Source organism: Carcharhinus amblyrhynchos, chromosome 10 (genome assembly GCF_965287045.1).
Source record: "Carcharhinus amblyrhynchos chromosome 10, sCarAmb.v2.hapA, whole genome shotgun sequence".
NCBI classification, from domain to species: domain Eukaryota; kingdom Metazoa; phylum Chordata; class Chondrichthyes; order Carcharhiniformes; family Carcharhinidae; genus Carcharhinus; species Carcharhinus amblyrhynchos.
In genome coordinates this window covers 84,486,306-84,507,440 of record NC_137333.1, presented here as the reverse complement: position 1 = coordinate 84,507,440, position 21,135 = coordinate 84,486,306, and the positions used below count along the sequence as shown (strand labels likewise).

General features: G+C 42.9%; 1 protein-coding gene across 2 annotated transcripts in view; it reads left to right on the top strand.

Annotated features, from left to right (window-relative positions):
* lhfpl6 (LHFPL tetraspan subfamily member 6) overlaps positions 1–20,804 on the top strand; it is a 169,627-nt gene extending 148,823 nt beyond the window's left edge. For both annotated transcript variants that reach the window (XM_080197499.1, XM_080197497.1), the window contains exons 3-4: positions 14,004–14,102; positions 15,335–20,804. In XM_080197499.1, coding sequence (XP_080053625.1) covers positions 14,004–14,102; positions 15,335–15,453 — 218 coding nt within the window. In that variant the 3' untranslated portion in view covers positions 15,454–20,804. The remainder of the gene's footprint in view (positions 1–14,003; positions 14,103–15,334) is intronic.
* Positions 20,805–21,135: the final 331 nt, after the last annotated feature.

Here is a 21,135-nt window from a genome sequence, read left to right as displayed (position 1 = left end):
TTTAATTGGGTGGAAGGGATTTCATTGGGTCTCTGCCACCTTGCTGCCTCCACCCCAATGGAATCCATGGCAAATTAATGCCCACGTAAGGGCCTTATTCCACTACCGCTGGTATTAACCCAGCTGTTACTATGTGGGGATCACAACAAGCAAACCTGTGTGGGCTTCTGGGATGGAGGCCCTAATTCCAAGGCTCACTGTGTTCCATCCCCTTGACATTGTTGCCATGTCCCCTCCCACCCTTCTCTCCTGCAACGCTCACCCTGCGATTGCCCCCCCAACCATCAATCACCTGAGGCCTGTAATCCAGCAAATATACTGGATCGAGTGTTACTGAGACAGTGTTACAGGCAACAGCCCGCAACCCCTCACTCCACTGCCTTTCAACAGAGCCTCTAATCCCGGGATTGGACATCAATCTCGGGATCTTTGATCCCAGGGAAGGCCGGCCACTGTTCAGCTAATTGCTGAGGGCCTCCCCTAAGAGAAGCGATGTGGAGCTCTCACTGACTATCCAGCTGGGTGGTGGTGGTAGGGGCTGGGGGGAGGTGGGGGGGGGGGGGGGGTGGTGGGGGGAGGCAAGATTCTTGTCTCTCCATTAAAAACCACCCACAGCATATTGATGGTGATCTCTGAAGGGAGGAAATCATAAACAGTTGGAATCCATCTTGCAGAACCACAGAAGCAGGTGACAGTATATATGAAGGCAATAGGTCACCTTAATGGATTATTTGACAAGGTACCACATGGTTGATTGTTGCATAAGGTTAAATCTTATGGGATCCAGGGTGAGGTAGCCAAATGGATATAAAATTGGCTTGATGACAGAAGACAAAGGGTAGTTGTAGAGGGTTATTTTTCAAACCAGAGGCCTGTGACCAGTTATGTGCCTCAGAGATCAGTGCTGAGTCCACTGTTATTTGTCATTTATATTAATGATTTGGATGTGTATTTTGGCAGTCAGTAAGTTTGCAGATGGCATCAAGATTGACAGTGGACAGTGAAGAAGGTAATCTAGGAATGCAACGGGATCTTGATCAATTGGGTCAGTGGGCTGACAAATGGCGAACGGAGTCTAATTTAGATAAATGCGAGGTGAGGTATTTTGGTAGATTAATGTAGGGTGTTTCGGAGAATTATAGAACAAAAGAGATCTATGGGTACCAGTTCATAGTTCCTTGAAAGTGGAGTCACAGGTGGACGGAGTGGTGAAGAAGGCATTTGGTATGCTTAGTTTCACTGGTCAGAACATTTAATATAGGAGTCGGGATGTCTTGTTGAAGTTGTACAAGACATCGGTAAGGCCACACTTGGAATATTGTGTACAGTTCTCGTCACCGTATTATAGAAAGGATATTATTAAACTAGAAAGAGTGCAGAAAAGATTTACTAGGATGTTACAGGGACTTGATGGTTTGAGTTGTAAGGAGAGGTTGGATAGACTGGGACTTGTTTCCCTGGAACGTAGGAGGCTTCAGGGTGATCTTATAAAGGTCTATAAAATAATGAAGGGCATAGATCAGCTACGTAGTCAATCACTTTTCCCAAAGGCAAGGGAGTCTAAAACTAGAGGGCATAGGTTTAAGGTGAGAAGGGAGAGATACAAAAGGGTCCAGAGGGACAATTTTTTCACATAGAGGGTGATGAGTGTCTGGAACAAATTGTCAGAGGTAGTAGTAAAATTTAGTCTTTTGAAAAGCATTTAGACAGTTACATGGGTACATTGGATATAGAGGGATATGGACCAAATGCGGACAGTTGGGACTAGCTTAATGGTTAACAGAAAGGGACGGCATGGACAAGTTGAACTGAAGGGCCTAATTTCATTCTGTAAACCTCTATGACTCTATTGGTAAAACAGCTGTTTGTTAAAGAGGTTCCCAACCCCACTCCAGGTATCCTGCGGCAAAGTGCCCAAGTGTGAAGGATTAGGTAAGGGTAGGGTTCAGCTGAGATGCTTCTATGACTTTTTAAGCCCCCTCTATCCATTTATGTGAGTTAGCGGAATGACCACTTGTGACAGCAGTCACACCGAGAGTTGGGGCTTTCGAGAGGAGGGGGTGAAAATTTTACAAAGAAGGTCAGAGATTTTACTAATGACAGCATTTCAAAAAGCGTAAATGCTACTCTTGCACTTTGAAAGCCCTTCACTGACCATAGGCAGGATGGACCACACAACCTGGCTGTGTGTTTCACGGTGGTGAGAGATGGCCTGCCATTGACGAGCAGTGGGATCTTGCGCTCAAGCCGTTGTTCACAGGGTTTCCTCTGAATGTGTCCTTCATCACCGAGAAACTCGTGGCGAGGGTGTGCCATCGGCGGGACCGGAAGATCCTACCTGGGAAGTTCCGGCCAATAAATGCTGATATGCATTTGATATGCTGTAACATGGGTGAAGCCATTATGACTGAAAAGAGCCATTGGGCCTACGTCAATCCTTTATACTAGCTGTTAAAGTATAGTTATTATCGTTGTCAACCTTAGCGCAATTGTAATACGCCCACCTCTGAATGGTTAGGGATTCAAGTGTCACTCCAGAGACCTGACCATGTAATTTAGACTGACATCTCAGAGATGCACTCTAGGGGTGTTGTCATTCAACTGAGATTTCACTGGTCCCCTGTGTGGTCGTAAAATATCCCATGACAGTGTTTTGAAGAAAATTGGGGGAAGTAGTTCACCTGATGGTCTGGGAAACATTTACCTCTCCACAAGGAGAAACAACAGATTATTTGGTCATTGTCGTATTGCTGTTTGTTGGGATCTTGCTGTGCACAAACTGGTGACCACAATTCCCAAATTGCAACAGCGCTTCAAAAGTATTCCGTCGGCTGCATAATCTTTTGGGAAAATATGAGGGGCGCCATATAAATGCAATTGTTTTTTAGTTGCTTACATAGTGGCTGCATGATGGAAGCATTTTCTTTAGAAAGTCACAGCGTTGGATTTTTGAATTTATTATACTTGACCTAGTTGTGAAACTCATATGAAACAAATTAAATGCAGAGTTTGTATAGCTTGAAGCAAGAAGGAGAGCCGATTCTGCATGTATAAAGTCTGTTTGTGACTTACACGGTACTCCAACACTACTGTGCACGTGTAATCAAAACTACCAATCAGCTTTAGTTATAAATGAATAGAAAAAAATAAAGAGCTGAATTGAACCTTCCACACACCTGATGAAGGAACGCCGTTTCCGAAAGCTTGTGGGTTTACTATCAAATAAACTGGTTGGACTTTAACCTGGTGTTGTGAGACTTCTTACTGTGTTTACCCCACTCCAACGCCAGCATCTCTACATCATAACAGAAGCTGCCAGGGGATTTACAATAGGTGGGGGACGAGGGGTTGGGGGAGAAGGGGGCTAATCCCATCCAAGATTCGGAGCATTTGGAGGCCAGCGCGCATGTGCTGATCTCCCATGTACTGGGAGACGGGTTGACATGCCCCTCCCGTGATCGCCGACACACCATCCTCCCACCCCCAACCCCTGACATCACCGGCTCTGACCACTCCCCCACTGCCCCCCCTCCCCTGTCTCCCATTGTCCCTGGCACGAGGCTGATTACATTGAAAAAAAAATGGCCTGGGTAGATCACGGCTGGCTGGACGCTGGTCGCAATTCCCGTTTTTGGCCACCCGCTGACATTTCCAGGCTCACTGGGCTACTCAAGCAACTCAGCAGGCCAGGAAAATCGTGCCCATCTACTTTTAAAAGCCCCTCAAGAGGATTATCATTGGCAGCTTCCTATGAGCACAACGAACCTCCTACAGAAACTTCGGACAAACTGGCGTCACTTTCTCCCCACTGAAGAACATTCTCCAATGCTAGGACATTTCAGTAATCCTCTGCTGGTAACACACTGATCACTGTGAAAAATCCAGTTAACAAAATCTCAACATCTGCTTGATGCTTACATTATATACATGGGCCTTGAAATTCTTCGACGCAAGTCCCGTTCTTCAGGCACTGACTGGCCTCCAATACAAAGAACAGGAAAGACTCACATGTTATCTGCTAGAAGCCTATCGCCCACTATATTAGTAATGGCCAAAATATTGACTTCACTGTACTCATCTCACTGTACTCACTGTAGCATGCACTAGACCCTGTGTACATGCAAATAAGGGCTAAATGCCAGATTGAGATCCTCAACACAATTCTGAGGCAGCCGACAAGGTAAGGTTTTAAAATATATTTAATCTGACTGTGGAGCCTGATAACATTTAAAGAGTGTAGCTGCTCCCAGCCCCTGCAACCATGCTCCCAGAGACTGCCGATACCTCAACCCCATCCTTGCACTATGGCTATTTTCTGCTCTCCATCCCCAGCCAAGTCACTTCTTCCTTCCCATCCACCTCCCACTACCCCTCCCCAGCTTCATCACTTAGCTGAGGGTCTTTCTCTAGCTGTTGTGTCAGTCTGATCCTCAGTGCCACTTCAGATGGTCATAAGGCTTGTGATCTAATAGTGGGTGCATTTCGAGCTTCATCGCTCAGTTGCAGCAAATGCTCCCAGTGCTATCTTTGGGGCGGCATGATGGCACAGTGGTTAGTACTGCTGCCTCACAGTGCCAGGGACCCAGGTTCAATTCTGACCTTGGGTCGCTGTTTGTGTGGAGCTAGTCATTCTCCCCATGTCTACGTGGGTTTTCCTTCGGGTTGTCTGGTTTCCTCCCACACTCAAAAGATGTGCAGGTTCGCTGCACTGGCTATGCTAAATTGCCTTTTAGTCCCATGATGCAGTTAGGAGGATTAGTGGGGTAAATACGTGGTGTTACAGGGATCGGATGTGGCTAGGATTCTGTTTTGGAGAGTCAGTGTAGCCTTGATGGGCCAAATGGCCTCCTTCTGCATTACAGAGATTCTATGATTCTAAATCTGCTGCATCTGAATTTCTAAGCCTTCGTCTGTTCTGGAATTTTTGTGCCTGTCAACCAGGTTGGGCAATTTACCTGTGAGTGAGATTGATTTTAACTGAGGGTACACTGTGACGTCAAGAAAGAAGGCAAAAACAGAACTCAGTAAAGACAAAAGGCTTCACTGTTATCAAGTGCCGCCTCCCTTAGCTGCATATTCTATGGGCAGTCACAGTCACAAGGACATTGTAAAGCCCCACAGCAAAGCAAGGCAATACATTCATTCCATATATTTGCCAGGGATTTGAAGTGGGAATCTAACCTTGCCAGATGGAAGAATTCTCTTCCCCCCTGACCCCAGCTCTGCACTGCTGGGGAGGTGCACAGAAAGCAGCCACCAGCTGAATGCCTCTTTGACATCCCAAACAGCTGCAGAGATGATGTCTCAAACCACAGGGAGACTGCGCATGTGCCGTTAGCAAAGAGCCACAACAGTGCCATTGTCCTTTACAATCAGCCCCGTGAATGTGATTGTTTGGGAAAACAATCAGTCATCAGCTATTCAGCCCAGGAGGCTGGGAGAAAATATGACCCTGACTCATGGCCTGGGAAACTGATTTAAATCCTGTCTTTAGGTGAGGAAAAGTCTGAATCCAAAGCGGGTTCTAGACATTCCTAGCCTGAGGGCCACACATAAGGAATTTCCCATATTTTAGGCAGCTTAGCTCCATTATGTTTTTCAGGAGGCTCTAGTCATCATGGTCTGTGAATCTGTTAATATTCTAGTTTACACCAACATTTTATTAAGCATGACTGAAACATGAGGCTGAGTTTTATGTGACCCCTGGCAGGCATGATTCCCATTGGAGAGTCACATAAAATAGAGCAGGTGCCAGTCCCATCACATTCCAGTCTAGCCCTGCACTCTGCCCCATTATACAGGGGGGCAAAATTGGCAGCCCATATGCCATATTAAATTGAATAATTTACAATCAGCCCCTCATCCCCCCTTAGATTGAACCTCCCCACCCTTTCTTCCAACCCAACTTCACCCTTAAATCCTCCTTAAACCCACCCTTTAACTAAACATATCCAAAGCCTCCCTGCCTAAGACCCCAGGCTTAGCTGCTGCGGAAGTCCGTGGAGTTTGATTCCTTTGCAGTCCAGCTTTCCTGGCATTGCAGGGACTGATGGAGCAGTTCTGGGTTGGGGGGAGGAGGTGGGCATGTCCCCATCACTTGGACCTCTTTAGTCCCACCTGAAGTGCCTAATTGCTGTGGGGCAGAGTGGCATAGGGCAGGACAGCCCCATGCTGGTGTTGTTTCCAGGGTGGGGAGAGAGGACATGCCATCTGTGCCCTCGTATTATTCCACTCGTGGTTATTACAAAATAATTTAAAGGAATTATTTGTATATTAAATGAAGCCAATAGGAAGATTAATGAAAAATAGACCAGCTACTTTAATTTCATTAATTTGATGCAGTTTCTTTTTACCAAGTTAGAGGTTAAGCACAGCTAATTTCTTGGTTGTTTTTAATCATTTTCTAAAGTTATTTTCAAAACTGCAACCCCTTTTGGAAAGGGTTTGTATCCAAATGTGTTTATCCTAATTAGTTGCAAATTGGGCCAACATTTAGATGATTGCATTGATTTGTACCAACTGCATCACTGGTCCAGGTTCTGGGAGGGTGGAGGGATGGAAGCCAAGAAGATAAATAAGTAAAAACTTCTATCGCTGAGAATCTGTAGCTCATTAATGCCTTGGTTACCTCTAGACTTCACTATTCCGATATACTTCTGGTCAGCCTTCCACATTCAACCATCTGTAAACTTGAGGTTAACTCCATAGGCTCCCAGTCGAGCAATGCCTTAATTTTAAAATTCTCATCCTGGTGTTCAAAACCCTTCATTGCCTCTCCCTTCCCTAGCTCTGTAATCTCCTCTAGCTCACAGCCTCTGAGTTATCTGTGCTCCTTTAATTCTGGTCTCGTGATCACCCTGCCTTAATTATTGGTGGCCATGCCTCTCGGCCCTAAGCTCTGCAATTTCAGCACTATGTCTCTCCATCTCTCTAACTTGTTTCCTGTTTTAGACACTCCTTAAAATCTACCTCACTGACTAAATTTCTCCTTTTGTGGCTCTGTGCCATTTTTTTTAATGTAATGCCCCCTATAAAGCATCTTGGGATAGTCTTAGCTTATAGGTGCTAATATAAATGCACATTATTGTTGTTGGTGGCCCGGGCTACATGTAATCCTGACACCCCTAGGAAGCCATCTTTACAGTATGGCGGCACCTCTCATACAGATGCAAGGCTTCAGGGTCCAAAATTATTCTATTAATTTCTGTACAAAAGGGCGCAACGAGAATCAATTTTTCCACCGATACTTGTTCGTCGTTTGCTAAGTGGCTTTAAAAAGATTTAATCAGTTTTCAGATTTTTCTGGTAACCAACACTCATTGGAATCTGTGGTACTCTTTCCAAAATAGTGTGAAACATTGAAACAATGATATTTCTCCTCAGTGACTCCGCTGACCTGACTGAGATCAGCCACTTGATGTGTAACCAATGATGTTCGAAACCTGAATCCTCAATTACTTTTTAAAAATATTTCCAGGATGTAGGTGTCGTTGGCTAGGCCAATATTTATTGTACATCCCTAAGTGCCCTGACAAGGTGCATCAGCCCATCATCGCGTGTATAATGTATCCCACCTATAGTCGGTAACTGATATATTTTATCCCTGGAATAAACAAATGTAATCAATATCATTCAAAATTTTCCACTTTCCCTTTTACTTACAACATTTTCACAAAAAAACACTGACACGTACTGATTTACTGATGAGTGATAAATAAAGCATGCCAAATATAAGCTGGAAATGTACAGCAGGTCATTCGATAGCCAAAGGAAAGAGAACATTTCATTGAAGGATCCATCGAAATATAAGCTTCTCTTTCTGTTTCAGAAGCTGATTGACTTCCTAAGAAATTGCCAGTATTTTCTCTCCATTTTTACTTCAAATTTCATAGAATCATTGATTCCCTACTGAGCAAAAGGAGGCCATTCTGCCCATCAATCCTGCACCAACAGCAATCCTACCCAGGTCGTATCCCTTTAACCCCACATATTTACCCTGCTAATCTCCCTGACACTAAGGGGAAATTTAGCACGGCCGATCAATCTAACCTGCCCATCTTTGGAATGTGGGAGGAAACTGGAGCACCTGGAGGAAACCCATGCGGACATGGGGAGAATGTGCAATCTCCACACAATCACCTAAGGCCAGAATTGAACCTGGCACTGTGGGGCGAAAGTGCTAACCACTGTGCCGCCATGCCGTATTTTAATCCTAAGTGACTTCTCATGGGTTACATTGGTGTCTAGTAAACAGGCTGTGCTTTGCTGTTTCAATAGGGCAGTTGAATGGTCTTTCTTTCATTGCTTTCTCCCCCTTTATTTGGACAGATGGAAGGCAAAATCCTTGTATTTTCTATGGTTTTACATGGCAATATTTTTCCACGCTCTCTCTTGGCTTTCCTAACATGAAATATGCCTGGTGGACATTCACTTCTAAAGGCCACTCATCATGGGTTTGAGGTGAAAATGTTATTGCAAATGGTGTTGAATTCAATGCGGCTAACTTCAACCCTGAAGAAAATCCTGCCCGTTATACGCTATTTTTACTGCAGATAGTTAACTCCAAAAGAACCCCCTTTGCCCAGTGCACGAATTGCAAAGCTAGAAAGGAAATGAAGTTGGCCAGGAGCATTTTGGCAAATTCCAGCACTTGAGAATTGTACCACTTCGCTGTCATTTACCCATGCAGCAACCTCATTAATCATTAGAAGAGCAAAACACTGTGACTCGTTGCGATTTGAACGTCCCGAAGATAATTCAATCTATTGATGCACCAAGAAAATGTTCCCTGGAGTATTTCACTTGCTTCAAAAGCGTAAATAATTTTCACTCTAATTGCCATTGTTTCTTTTTAAGACTGGTGATCTTTGGTTCACGCATTTCTTCTCAAGCTTGCACCAACAACAGGTAATTTTCAAGATCTCCAGTTGTTGGGAATAATTCCCTTTGATTTATGGATGGGGCACTGAATAGAGGAAGGTTTCCCAATGGCCTCCCATGGGCTATGTGATTATGCACAATGCTGCTGGACTGGAGAGAGGGGGAGGCAGGGAGAAAGCAAAATTTATTTGATTATTTCGAGAAGAACGTAAGAAGTTTTAGGAACAGGAATAGGCCATTAAGATCACAAACCTTTCTTCTTTTCTTCCTTCTTACTCTCTCATACTTTTTAAACCACCTAAAAATTGAACTGCACCTTTGTAGATGAAATTTAGCTGATAGCTGTCATGCCAGTGTGGAATTGAGCACTGCAACTTTCTCAGCCCTGCCAGCCTTCCGTTCAAGGCAATAAAGAAGTTAATAGAAATACTGTCACCTGCAGCAGAAATTGGAGGCGCGTGTGTTCTGGGGAATACACATCATTAGATTAATGTCTCTGTGCTTCAAGGTTACAGAGAGGAACCGTATAATTCTAAGCTTGTTCTGGTACTTTTCCCATTTATCTGAGATGAACACACTCAACAGATGTGGAGAGATATCAAGCTCTGATATTTTGAAATTACCACTAATGTGATAGCATATAAATTAAAACAAACACCAATCTCCAAGTTGAAGTGCTAATAAATAAAAGTTGCTTATAAATAAGGTGCTTATAAATAAAAGTTGCATTTCAGTAATACTTACATGTTTTAGTCATAATAATTATGAACCAGAATGATTGATGAAGATTTATTTTTATGCAGCCAGTTATTACGATCAGGAATGCATTACGTGAAAGGCTCATGGAAGCGGATTCAAGAGCAAGATTTTTGGACGGCACTGTGGCACAGTGGTTAGCACTGCTGTCCCACAGCTCTAGGGACCCAGGTTTGATTCCCGGCTTGGGCCACTGTCTGTGCGGAGTCTGCATGTCCTCCCCGTGTCAGCGTGGGTTTCCTCCAGGTGCTCCAGTTTCCTCCCACAGTCCAAAGATGTGCGGGTTAGGTTGATTGGCCGTGCTAATTTGCCCCTTAGTGTCCTGGGATATGTAGGTTAGAGAGATTAGTGGGGTAAATATGTTGAGTTACAGAGGTAGGGCCTAGGTGGGATTGTTGTCAGTGCATTGACAATGGGCCTCCTTTTACCCTGTAGGGATTCTATGATTCTATATCGAGGAAGCAGATCCAACTTTCAAAAAGAAATTGCATGTTTACTTGTAAAAGAAAGATTTTCAACTCTGTAGAGAATGAGTGAGGCAGCGAGATTAATTGGATAGCATTTTTGAAGAGTCAGTATATGCACAATGGGCCGAATGGCAGCCCTCTTTTTTTATTCATTCGTGGGACATGGGTGTCACTGGCTGGCCAGCATCTTTAACCTGGCATTGTGAGACTTCTTACTGTGTTTACCCCAGTCCAACACCAGCATCTCCACATCAGCATTTGTTGCCCATCTCTAGTTCCCCGAGCGCAGTTGACAGTCAACCACTTTGCTGTGGATCTGGAGTCAGATGTAGGCCAAGCCAGGTAAACACAGCAGATTTCCTTCCCTAAAGGAGATCAGTGAACCAGATGGGTTTTTCTGACAATCAACAATGGTGTTATGATCATCAGTAGATACTTAATTTCAGATTTTTTTTATTGAATTCAAATTCCATTAAATTCCTCTGTGCTGTCAGAAGCTTTGTAACAAAGTTCTGATGTACCATGCCACACAATGGCTTGCATTGCTTCAGCATTCCTCATGGATGGGTTGTGATTTATATTAAGGTTTATTCCAATGGGAAGAGCAACAAGTCCAATATTGGCGGTTATTTTGGAAGGAACTATAAACTGAATTGAATAGCAGGGTTTTGAGGAAGATATTGAAAGTAAACGTGGCAAAGTGGAGAGAGCTAGGTAAGAAGGGAAGCTATTGGAGGCGGGGCAGTGACTCCATATTTAACGGTTGTGGTTGGAATGAGGAGAAAGCCATTTTGGAAGTTGATTGTAGAGAAGGGATTTTGGTAGAATATGGTATAGAGCCTGAAGATTTTGTGGAGGGATAAAGATTGTACTTGCACAGAATACCATTTGTGATTCATACCATTTCAATGTCAGTATTATAGCATGAGCTGAAGTCAAATTGGAGGATTTTGAACAAGAAATAACAGGGAATCGCATAATTCTGAGGCAGTAACTTATTCCATGGCTTTGGAAGGCATCAAAAGGATGGAGAAAGGGTTTTAATGTTAACTGGAGAAATTGGACAGATTAAAATTAGGTTTCTTGAAGTAATTAAAATGATCAGAACAAAAAGAAATGCCAACAATATTGGTAAACTTTAGGAGGTGCAGTTGGAAGATATGGGACCGGGTATGAGGGTGATAGAACTGCAGGTCCTCATACTTCTGAGGCTTTCACTATATTCACACTACTGTAAAGTGATACCAAATGAAGAAGTCCAGGTACTTGCTCTACAGAGAGATTTCTGCTCTACAGAAATTTGAACATATCCTGATTACTATATTTATAGGGTGGCACTGGTTGAGTCCCAGGACTGCTGGCTTCATAGAATCATAGGATCCCTACAGTGCAGAAGAAGGCCACTTGGCCCATCAAGTCTGCACTGACTCTCTGACAGAGTATCTTACCCAGGCCCTCTCCCCCACCTTATCCCCATAACCCCACACATTCACCATGGCTAATCCACCTAATCTACGCATCTTGGGTCACTAAGGAACAACTTAGCATGGCCAATCCACCTAATCTGCACATTTTTTAGCATGGAAGGAAACCCATGCAGACACAAGGAGAATGTGCAAACTCCACGCAGCAGCTGTGCCACCGTGCCACCCAGGCTTGCTGTATTGTCTGCAAGCAATGTGTGTTGAAGGAAAGGCAGTTACTAACTGACAGGCTACAAGAGTGACTAATCTTCTCTGTTCAAAGGCAGGTATTTGACACATATCCATAGAACATAGAAAAACTACAGCACAAACAGGCCCTTCGGCCCACAAGTTGCACCGATGATATCCATACCCACTAGGCTTACCTATAACCCTCAATTCTATTAAGTTCCATGTACTCATACGGAAGTCTCTCGAAAGACCCTATCGAATTTGCCTCCACCACTACCAATGGCAGCCGATTCCACTCATTCCAATATTCACTTGCCATGGAAAATTCATAGAAAGCAGAAGATCCCTGCAGTGCAAAGCAGGCCATTTGGCCCATCGAGTCTGCACTGACAAAAACCCCAACCAGTCTCTATCCCTGTAATCGCACCCTGCTAATCCCCCTGACACCAAGGGACAATTTTACATAGCCAATCAACCTAGCCTGCACATCAGTGGAGTGTAGGAGGAAACTGGAGCATCTGGAGAAAATCCACACAGACCCGGGGAGAGAATGTGCAAACTCCACACAGATAATGGCCCAAGATCGGCATTGAACCTGGCTTCCTGATGCTGTGAGGCAGCAGTGTCAACCATAAGACCATAAGATATAGGAGCAGAATTAGGCCACTCAGCCCATCAAATCTACTCACTGTTCAATCATGACTGACATTTTTTTCATCCCCACTCTCCTGCCTTTTACTACTGTGCCACCCCAAATTGCAGTGATTTTACTTATGACAGATAAGTTGAGGAGGCAAACCTTAAGTCCATTTCAGCCAGAACCTGGGCTGAACCCAGCACTGTTGGTCTTAACCTGATCCATACACTATCTGTCAAGCTAACTGTACTAACTGGCCCCTCCACCCTGAAGAGTGATTGACTATACAAGGGCATAAAAGCTAGCTTGGTTTTAAAAATAACACCAAATATAAGCTCCAGTATAAATTGTCTGAGACATTTTACGTTGGAGTTTACAGTTGCTGTTATTTTTAACACAGGCTTGTAAATAACATCAATTAACTCACAGTTCAGGAAAACCACCGAAAACATGTGCAGGAACCAACATGTTCAGTGTGACCGTTTAACTTGACAATTCTTCACACACCGAGGGAGAGATAAATTATTCTATGACCATCTTTGTACCAGTCACTACCAAGCGGATATATACACGTCTGATCCATCACCAACAAGTTGCTGTCCAGTTATTTATTATTCTGTACAAATTGTTTAACGTAAATGGCTCTTGCTTGTGGGCTGAATTTATGATCAGGAACTCACCTCCGCTTCTATAGGAATAGCCTGCTAATTGGTTGTCCTCACAGTAATGATATTCTCGCTAGTTGAGCATTTCGGCGAAAAGAACGATTGCAAAGATGTTGTTACGGAGAGGGCACAAACCCTTTGCCAGCGGAACATTGATAATGGTTCAGACAACCTAATTACCCACCGTGGAGCCTGCTGATAAGGGCCAGGGAGGAAAATGCTTCTCGCTGAATTGATTTAGTTTGTCATACTGCTGGATGTAGTGTGACCAAAGTGGCTTGCATATTATATACACAGGGCAGATCATTGTCTCACAATAAATTCCTCCTCGGATTTCCTTGCACACTTCAGCACAGATGATACAATAATTTGAAAATGAGCGTTCCCTTGTTTCTTTCGGTCAATTGTGCGCTGATCATTGTGAGAGATCTCAGGCAACTGAAGTCAGTAGAACCAGGTGTGAGACAGGGTGTCCTTAGACTGCACCTACTGGGATTGTGGCCTAAGTGTACTGGATTGCCATCACTCGTTTCATTTGCATGAGTTACAGCAGAACTTTGTCCCATCAGACTTGGTTGGATTTAAATCCAGTTCCCGGGCATCTCCTTGGATGTCGTTGCTTCCCACTAATTGTCAAGGCTCTATCATTTCATGTTAAAACTTGATAGCCTGATGTTAGTCAACATGAAGTGCAAATGAGTGAGGTAAGCATAGATAAGGGTCATGGGTGGAGCGGGGACTGGTAATGTTAAAATGGCGGCGTGGGCTCGTTGGGCCGAAGGGCCTGTTTCCCGGGCTGTTTTTGTTCTTTGTTCTTTGTTGTGAAACAGCAATGAGGTATACGATATTTGTCCTTTACCCTGTTGAGTTTTCAGTATGTTATCGATATATTCATGTATATTTATCTCCCAGTTTAGTGCTTTTATGCTTTTTTTTTTGCCAGGTTTACTGATTGGTTCAGGTTGTGCCCTGTATCCCCTGGGTTGGAATAGTGAAGAGGTACAGCAGACTTGTAACAATCTCTCAGACCAGTTTGAGTTAGGTAAGTGAATTGATTCTTATATAAACCATTTTAAATCCCACTGCATTTTGGGGGCCAAAATATAGAAGACTGTTTGCAGCATATTCCACCACCCTGAGCTGATATTTAACCCCATATGCTGTCCATCACAATCACTTTCACCTCTTCCCCTGATTTGGCCTCAGTTCATCCACTGAAACTCTTGCGGATCTGCCTACACTGATCTAATGCTGTCTTGACTGGTCACTCATCCTCTACCCTCTGTATACTTTAGATCACCCAGAAGTCCTGCACTAACAGGAGACGGCACGGTGGCACAGCATTTAGCACTGCTACCTCACAGCGCCAGGGACCTGGGTTTGATTCCCGGCTTGGATCATTCGCTATGTGGAGTTTGCACATTCTCACCGTGTCTGTGTGGGTTTCCTCTGGGTACTCCAGTTTTCTCCCACAGTCCAAAGATATGCGGGTTAGGTTGATTGGCCATGCTAAATTGCCCCTTAGTGTCAGGGGTACTAGCTAGGTAAGTGCATGGTATTACGGGGATAGGACTTGGGTAGAATTGTGGTCAGTACAGACTCGATGGGCCGAATGGTCTCTCTTGCTGCACTGTGGTATTCTATTCTATCTAAGTCAACTCCAATCATGGGTTCCCCTGTGATGGGACGGGTAAGCCTTGCAAATTGCCATTGATTTTGGCGGGACCACAACATCCCACCGGCAGCTAATGGCTAGCCTCCTTCCCAGTAGGTTGGGCTGGAAAATTCCGGTTTGAGTTCATTGCCATTCAGTTTCCAGGGGCTGCCAATGAGTTGTCTTGCCCAACCGCAAGCTTTGCTGGATTTCCTCATGCAAGACTGTTCACCACGATCGTTATAATGGCACTGTCTGCTATCTTAACAGAAAGATGGTCAAGTAAAATGAAGAGTTCAACTCTTTCATGAAAACAACATAGAAGAATTTGATACGAATGCAGGAAGCATTTGCATGATAATAGTGGCTAAAGTAGTTCCTGGTTTTCAGTGTTTGCCTCTCCTCAGTCTGTACTTAGTCAGAATTCCAAATCCGCGACCATGAACTTACCATGTGGCAAATCTCGTGTCTACTCTGTGGGTACAACTTGTGTGATCTGAAGTGGAAGGAGGTTTAGATAGATTTGGGGGTAGCTGAGCTTCATATGTCTTTGACTGGAAAGGTGAATGTGAGGCAAAGCTTGGCAACATTAGAATTAACACTGTTTTATTTATTTCTAGGTACATGTCAGCTGGGATGGGCCTATTACTGTACTGGAGGAGGTGCAGCGGCTGCAATGCTTCTCTGCACTTGGCTGGCTTGCTTTGCTGGCAAAAAACAGAAACAGTATCCGTACTGAAACCCCAAATAAGGACAAAGAAACGGCTCTGAGCAAGAGGGCTGTGGAGGAGTAAAATTGCAGGCAAAACATTTTATGGAACTTTTCCAAGGTTTCCTTCCTGAACTCATTCGCAATGGCATACAGAATCTGAAATGAGAGAATTGCAAGCTGAAAATCAATCTGAACAAAAGACTGAGATCTGGGTGTATGATCTTTTATTTTGTTTTAAGCGTTTCTTTCTTGGATGTGTAGCGTTAATGCCTTCCAAGAGAAAAGACTGTCTTGGACAAGTTCTCTTTGTTCAGAGTCCTCACCACTGACACTCCCTCAATCTGTAGAGTAGGCTCACCGCTTAATCTTGTTGGGGTGAGTCAAGAACAAATGGAGACCCTTGAGGAGGACAGATTGGCCATAGATGACCCGGTTGATGGAGAGCATCCTAAAGTGGGCCAGGACGGGAAGAGGAACTGACAATAAAGTAACTTGTTTTCCTGCTTTCGGTGGCCCGGGGCACCTCTCAAGCTGGTTTGAAGTCACGCCTTCTGTTTGCTTTAAGAGCTGTTTTGGAAATTACAGGGAATGCGCTCAGCTCAAGGGGAGTCAGACTCCTGGCTGCCAGTAATAGTCATGTTTTCTAGCAACAATTTTACAGTGAGTTCTAATCTCCTGGAAAAGATGAAACAGTTTGAATGAATAGCATTCCCATTCACCCTTCTTCATCTTTTAGCACCATTTTTCAAAGGACCAATTTACTAGTAAAAGCTTTTTTTTACATATATGTACATGATTATATATATAATTATATATCCATACCCACGCATTTCCATTTTGGAATAAGATGTGTGTTTATAATTTGGCGACAATGTTAAAGCCTAGTAAATGTACGTAATAGCAGTATTTTATATCGTGTACCGTATTATCATGTCAAGGTAGATTGTATTCAACACATGTATGCTTCATGATATAGGTTCGTACAGTACAGATTCGTGCCAGTGTTTTGCTGTTACAGTATACGAGTAACAGCCACTTTCTATGCAGATATTTAACACATCCTGTTCACAGCAAAAAGACAGAAGATTTTCCTCTTTGTGCCAGGCAGGGCTTCTACAATCGTGTCACAAATCCCGCCCAATTTCCTGGGTTAGGGGATCATTGTGTCTGCAGAGTTGACTCCTTATCAACAAGTAGGGGGTCATCCCTTTCCTCGTCCCACTGCTGCAAATAAGGAAAATTCCTGTGCTGCCGTCCCAGGTGAGGTGAACCCAAGGTTAAAGGGGTCACAAAGATTGGCAGTGGATGTTAATATTAGGGCTCAGACTGAGTCACGTCCCAACAATGGAGCGGGTATATGAGGTAATTGGAAGGAGAAGAAGGGATCAAGGGAGGGGAACTTTTCCCTATACATAATGATGGGGCAGAGTTGAAAGTGAGCTGCCAGCCTAGGGATACCATCGCCCTTCATCTGGTGGTCCCTGAAGTGATTGAATCTGTTGTTGAATTGGGAAGCCCAATGTTTCCTGCCATATCTACTGGCAGAGAGTATGGTGACGCAGGCAGGTGGGGCAGGAAGGCTGTGGCAATCCTCACTGCTTCAATTTCCCACCAGCTGTACCACTTTCCCACCTGATTTGAGGGCAGAGGATAATCCAAACCTTTTGTCTACCTACATCTTCAATGACCAAAAGTTACATCGCTCTTGACTGGTCGGAAGTTGTGAGCGCATCAGTAGGACACAGAGTGGGCATGCAATAAAAAAGGCATGTCTGCACAGCAGACTTTGTCTAGTAACCTTGGTTATTATTATGTCCGCCCTAAACAAAACTCCATTATCAACATCAGTTCCACTCTGAGATCCCCATTCATATTCTCTGCAGAGTGGATCAATCACCTCATTTCTACGTCTCAGTCTGGGATTGCTGACTCATCCTCAGATATATGGCAGTTGTAGTGCATTAATTTTACATCTGTCTTGAATTTACTAAACAATGGATAGAAGGCCTGATAGATTGCGCCTCCTTGCAGCTGAATTCAACTGATCTGGTTTGGTAAATGTTGTTAGCTCTGAGTGGGTTGGTCTGAACATTGTCCAACATTGGTAAAAAGTCTTATTTTACCAGGTCACCAGATCTGTCAAACTCAATAGACCAAATGCATGGCATAAAACATACCACAAACAGAAGGAGGTCCACATTTAAATTTACAGTTACTGATGAGACGCAGTGATGATATGCCTACCAATCAGGAACCATCTGTAGTTGAGGTGTGAAGATCAGGAGTCAGCCCCCTTGCCCGGAAGGTTAAAACCAGGTTTGGACTTAAAAACATACCGGGCAGCTTGTGGGGGCAATTCAAATTTCATGCCCACACCACAATGGAATTTTGCATCCTTAAGAAAAATCAAACAAATATTTGGGCCACTGATGCTTATTAAATTGAGAATCTGCATGTGACTGGAAACCTGAAGTATTCTAATCTAAATTAAACTTCTGTACACCAACCAAAAACAAATGTGAACTGAAGTCGCTTGTAGATTAGGTAGTGTCACTATGTTATACAGTGATATTGATTACACAACGATACGGTAATAGTGATTACACTAATATACAGTGATATCGATTGCACTGTAATATACAGTAATAACAGTTACAGCAATATACGGCGATAGTGATTACACTAATATATAGTGATAGCGATTACACTAATATACAGTGACAGTGATCACACTGTAATATACAGTGATATCGATTACACCATTATATACAGTGATATCGATTACACTATAATATACAGTGATATCGATTACACTGGAAAGTACTGTAATAGCAATTACACTAATATACAGTGATTTGATTACACTATAATATACAGTGACATCAATTACACTGTAATATGCAGTGATAGCGATTACACAGTAATATACAGTAATAACGATTACATTGTAATATACAGTGATAGCAATTACACTTATATACGGTGATATTGATTACACTGTAATATACACTAATAGCGATTACATTGTAATATACAGTGATAGCGAATACACTACAATATGCAGTGATAGCGATTACCTGTAATATACAGTAATAGTGATTACTCTGTAATGTACAGTGATAGCGATTACACTGTAATAGGCGGTGACAGTGATCACACTGTAATGTATGGTGATGGTGATTACAGTGTAATATAGGGTGATAGCGGTTACACTGTAATTCATTGTAATAATGAACTGAACAATTCATTGTTTTTGTAAATTCCAAGTAGTTGCAGAGCAAAATAGTAACGTTAGAATTTAAAATGCGTACTCACTGAGGTTGGTAACAATGGACATTTTATTGTTCATGCTTAGAAACATATCTCCGAAGCACAATGTCAAATGATTATAAAAGAATTGTGGCCTGAGAATTGTGCGTTTGTTGAGGTCTTTCTAAAATCTTTGGTAAATTCCCAATCCTAGCAATGGCCTGGAGGAACAAGAGTCAAATGATTAAGCATTTATGGTAATACTTAATATGGATGCTAAGTCTGTCAGTGTTCAAAATGGTCCCCATTTCCCAAAATAGGTTGATGATTTATAATATCTTTATATCATTAGCTGAAGATACTTAGCTTTGTTTGCATTTTATTGGCCCTCCAAAATTTCCCAGACCTCAGCTTGTGATCCTGTAAAAGCCTTAATGTTACATTGAAAACTGAGAGGTCACGACCCCCCAATTAGTTTATCAAGTAATTATAGACTAATTTGTCAAAAAAAATCTCAAGGCCCTTCAGACAAGTGGAGAGAACGGAATTAATTCAGTGTATCATAAAATCTAGGTCACCAGCAGCAACTAGTTTCACATGTAGTATGGATCCCAGTAGACTGCAAAATTAAAGATTAAGGTTTTTTTTAACAGGAGAGGAAGTTCATTTGAGCAGGATTTAATAAACAAGGGGAAGAAAGTACAATGATCCTCCCCCGAACAAAGATTTCAGACGCTATACACTGTGAACTGAAACCTCCTCATGTGGATGTTGAACCATGTGAGGGTGAATATGAACTTCTGTTGACTTCAATAGGGCAAAAGACTAGTGTTTGGGTGATGGGTTAATGCCTATTTTACAATCCTATCAATGTTTAGTTTCTATCCAATACCTTCTGTAAACCCCATAGTTTCCAGAATTTAAAATTTGCAAAGGCAATATATACCAAGATTGGCAGACAGGAGTGGTGGGTATGCTACAATAAAAGCTTGGAGGAAACATGCCCTGAGGTTTTGGGATGGGAATGCTCAAATGAAATATGCCCAGTAATCCATTGCCAATCTCCGCCATACCGAGAGTGAATGCAAAATGATTCACTTGGTGTCAGGTGTGGACTGCTCATTAAACAGTCATGATTCATTCATTTCTGATGAGCTCCTGGTGCCTGGTGAACAGTTGTTGACAGAGGGCATGGGACAGGTTGCCACTACAATTACTCCATGGCTTGGTGTAGAGTGGAGAAGCAGAGACCAAAGTAACTTAAACAAGATGGGTGTGTACCTCGCATACCAACAATCTCTTACCATCTATTGCCCTCTACTGGCCCAGCTGGATATTGATGTAGGGTGGGATTGTTATTCAAGCGGGACAGGAATTGCTGTTCTTTTATAGTCCTAGGTATACATGCATATATAAAGAAGTAGGTTTAAAGTAAAATTCTAACATGTACAAGTTTCTACAACAATAAGTATTGCCTCACTAGGGCTACAGGCATACCAGCACAGTAGCACTTCCGCTCACAGCGCCAGGGACCTGGATTCAATTCTTGGCTTGGGTCACTGTCTGTGCAGAGTCTGCACATTCTCCCCAAGTCTGCGTGCGTTTCCTCTGGGTGCTCCGATTTCCTCCCACAGTCCAAAAGATGTGTTGGTTAGATGCATTGGCCGTGTTAAATTCTCCCTCAGTGTACGTGAACAGGTGCCTGAGTGTGGCGACTAGGGGATTTTCACAGTAACTTCATTGCAGTGTTAATGTAAACTTACTTGCGACAATAATAAATAAAACTAAGGCTGTAAATCATTGCGTGTGCAAAATGAAGCTTTACGCCTAATAGTTCTGCCCCTGAGGTACCACAAACGTTTTTCTATAGCCTCTTAATTGTATGTAAACTTTCCAAACTATCATTTCATGGAACATTGAAACTGAGTGCAACTCAGAACCTGAAGTTATGTTTTCACTGTCTCTACTTGCGACTCTCAACTGTGTAATTCCAAATCTGTTCATCTTTCCAATACATTGTTTGAAATTTTTAATACTCTGTAATAAGTTGGTGCAACTGTCAACTGACAGTTTTGCAGCAAACATCATGTACTCTTGCTTGGGCCATTAAAGACCTACAGTTGCTTTAACTTTTTAGTGTCAAAGTTTCATTTATCGCAGAGCTGTCATTTCCATGCAGTCATTTAAATGTGTTGCAGTTAATCAGTTAGTTCTCTCCACTGTTACATCAGTTGAAGAAGGGTACAAGGACTTTCCCTTTTCCATATTCATCAGTTGATCATAACAGGGTTTTCTGAATCTTATATGGATGAAGGTGCCAATTCAGTTTAACTGTTTAAGGTGCTAATTCAGTCAGCTAGGATCCTGGAGTTTAAAACAACAAGAGATATTTTCTATTGTGCTAAAAACCCTTTCAGGTAAAGAAAGCTCAATGTTAAAAAAAAACATACGTTCCAACTG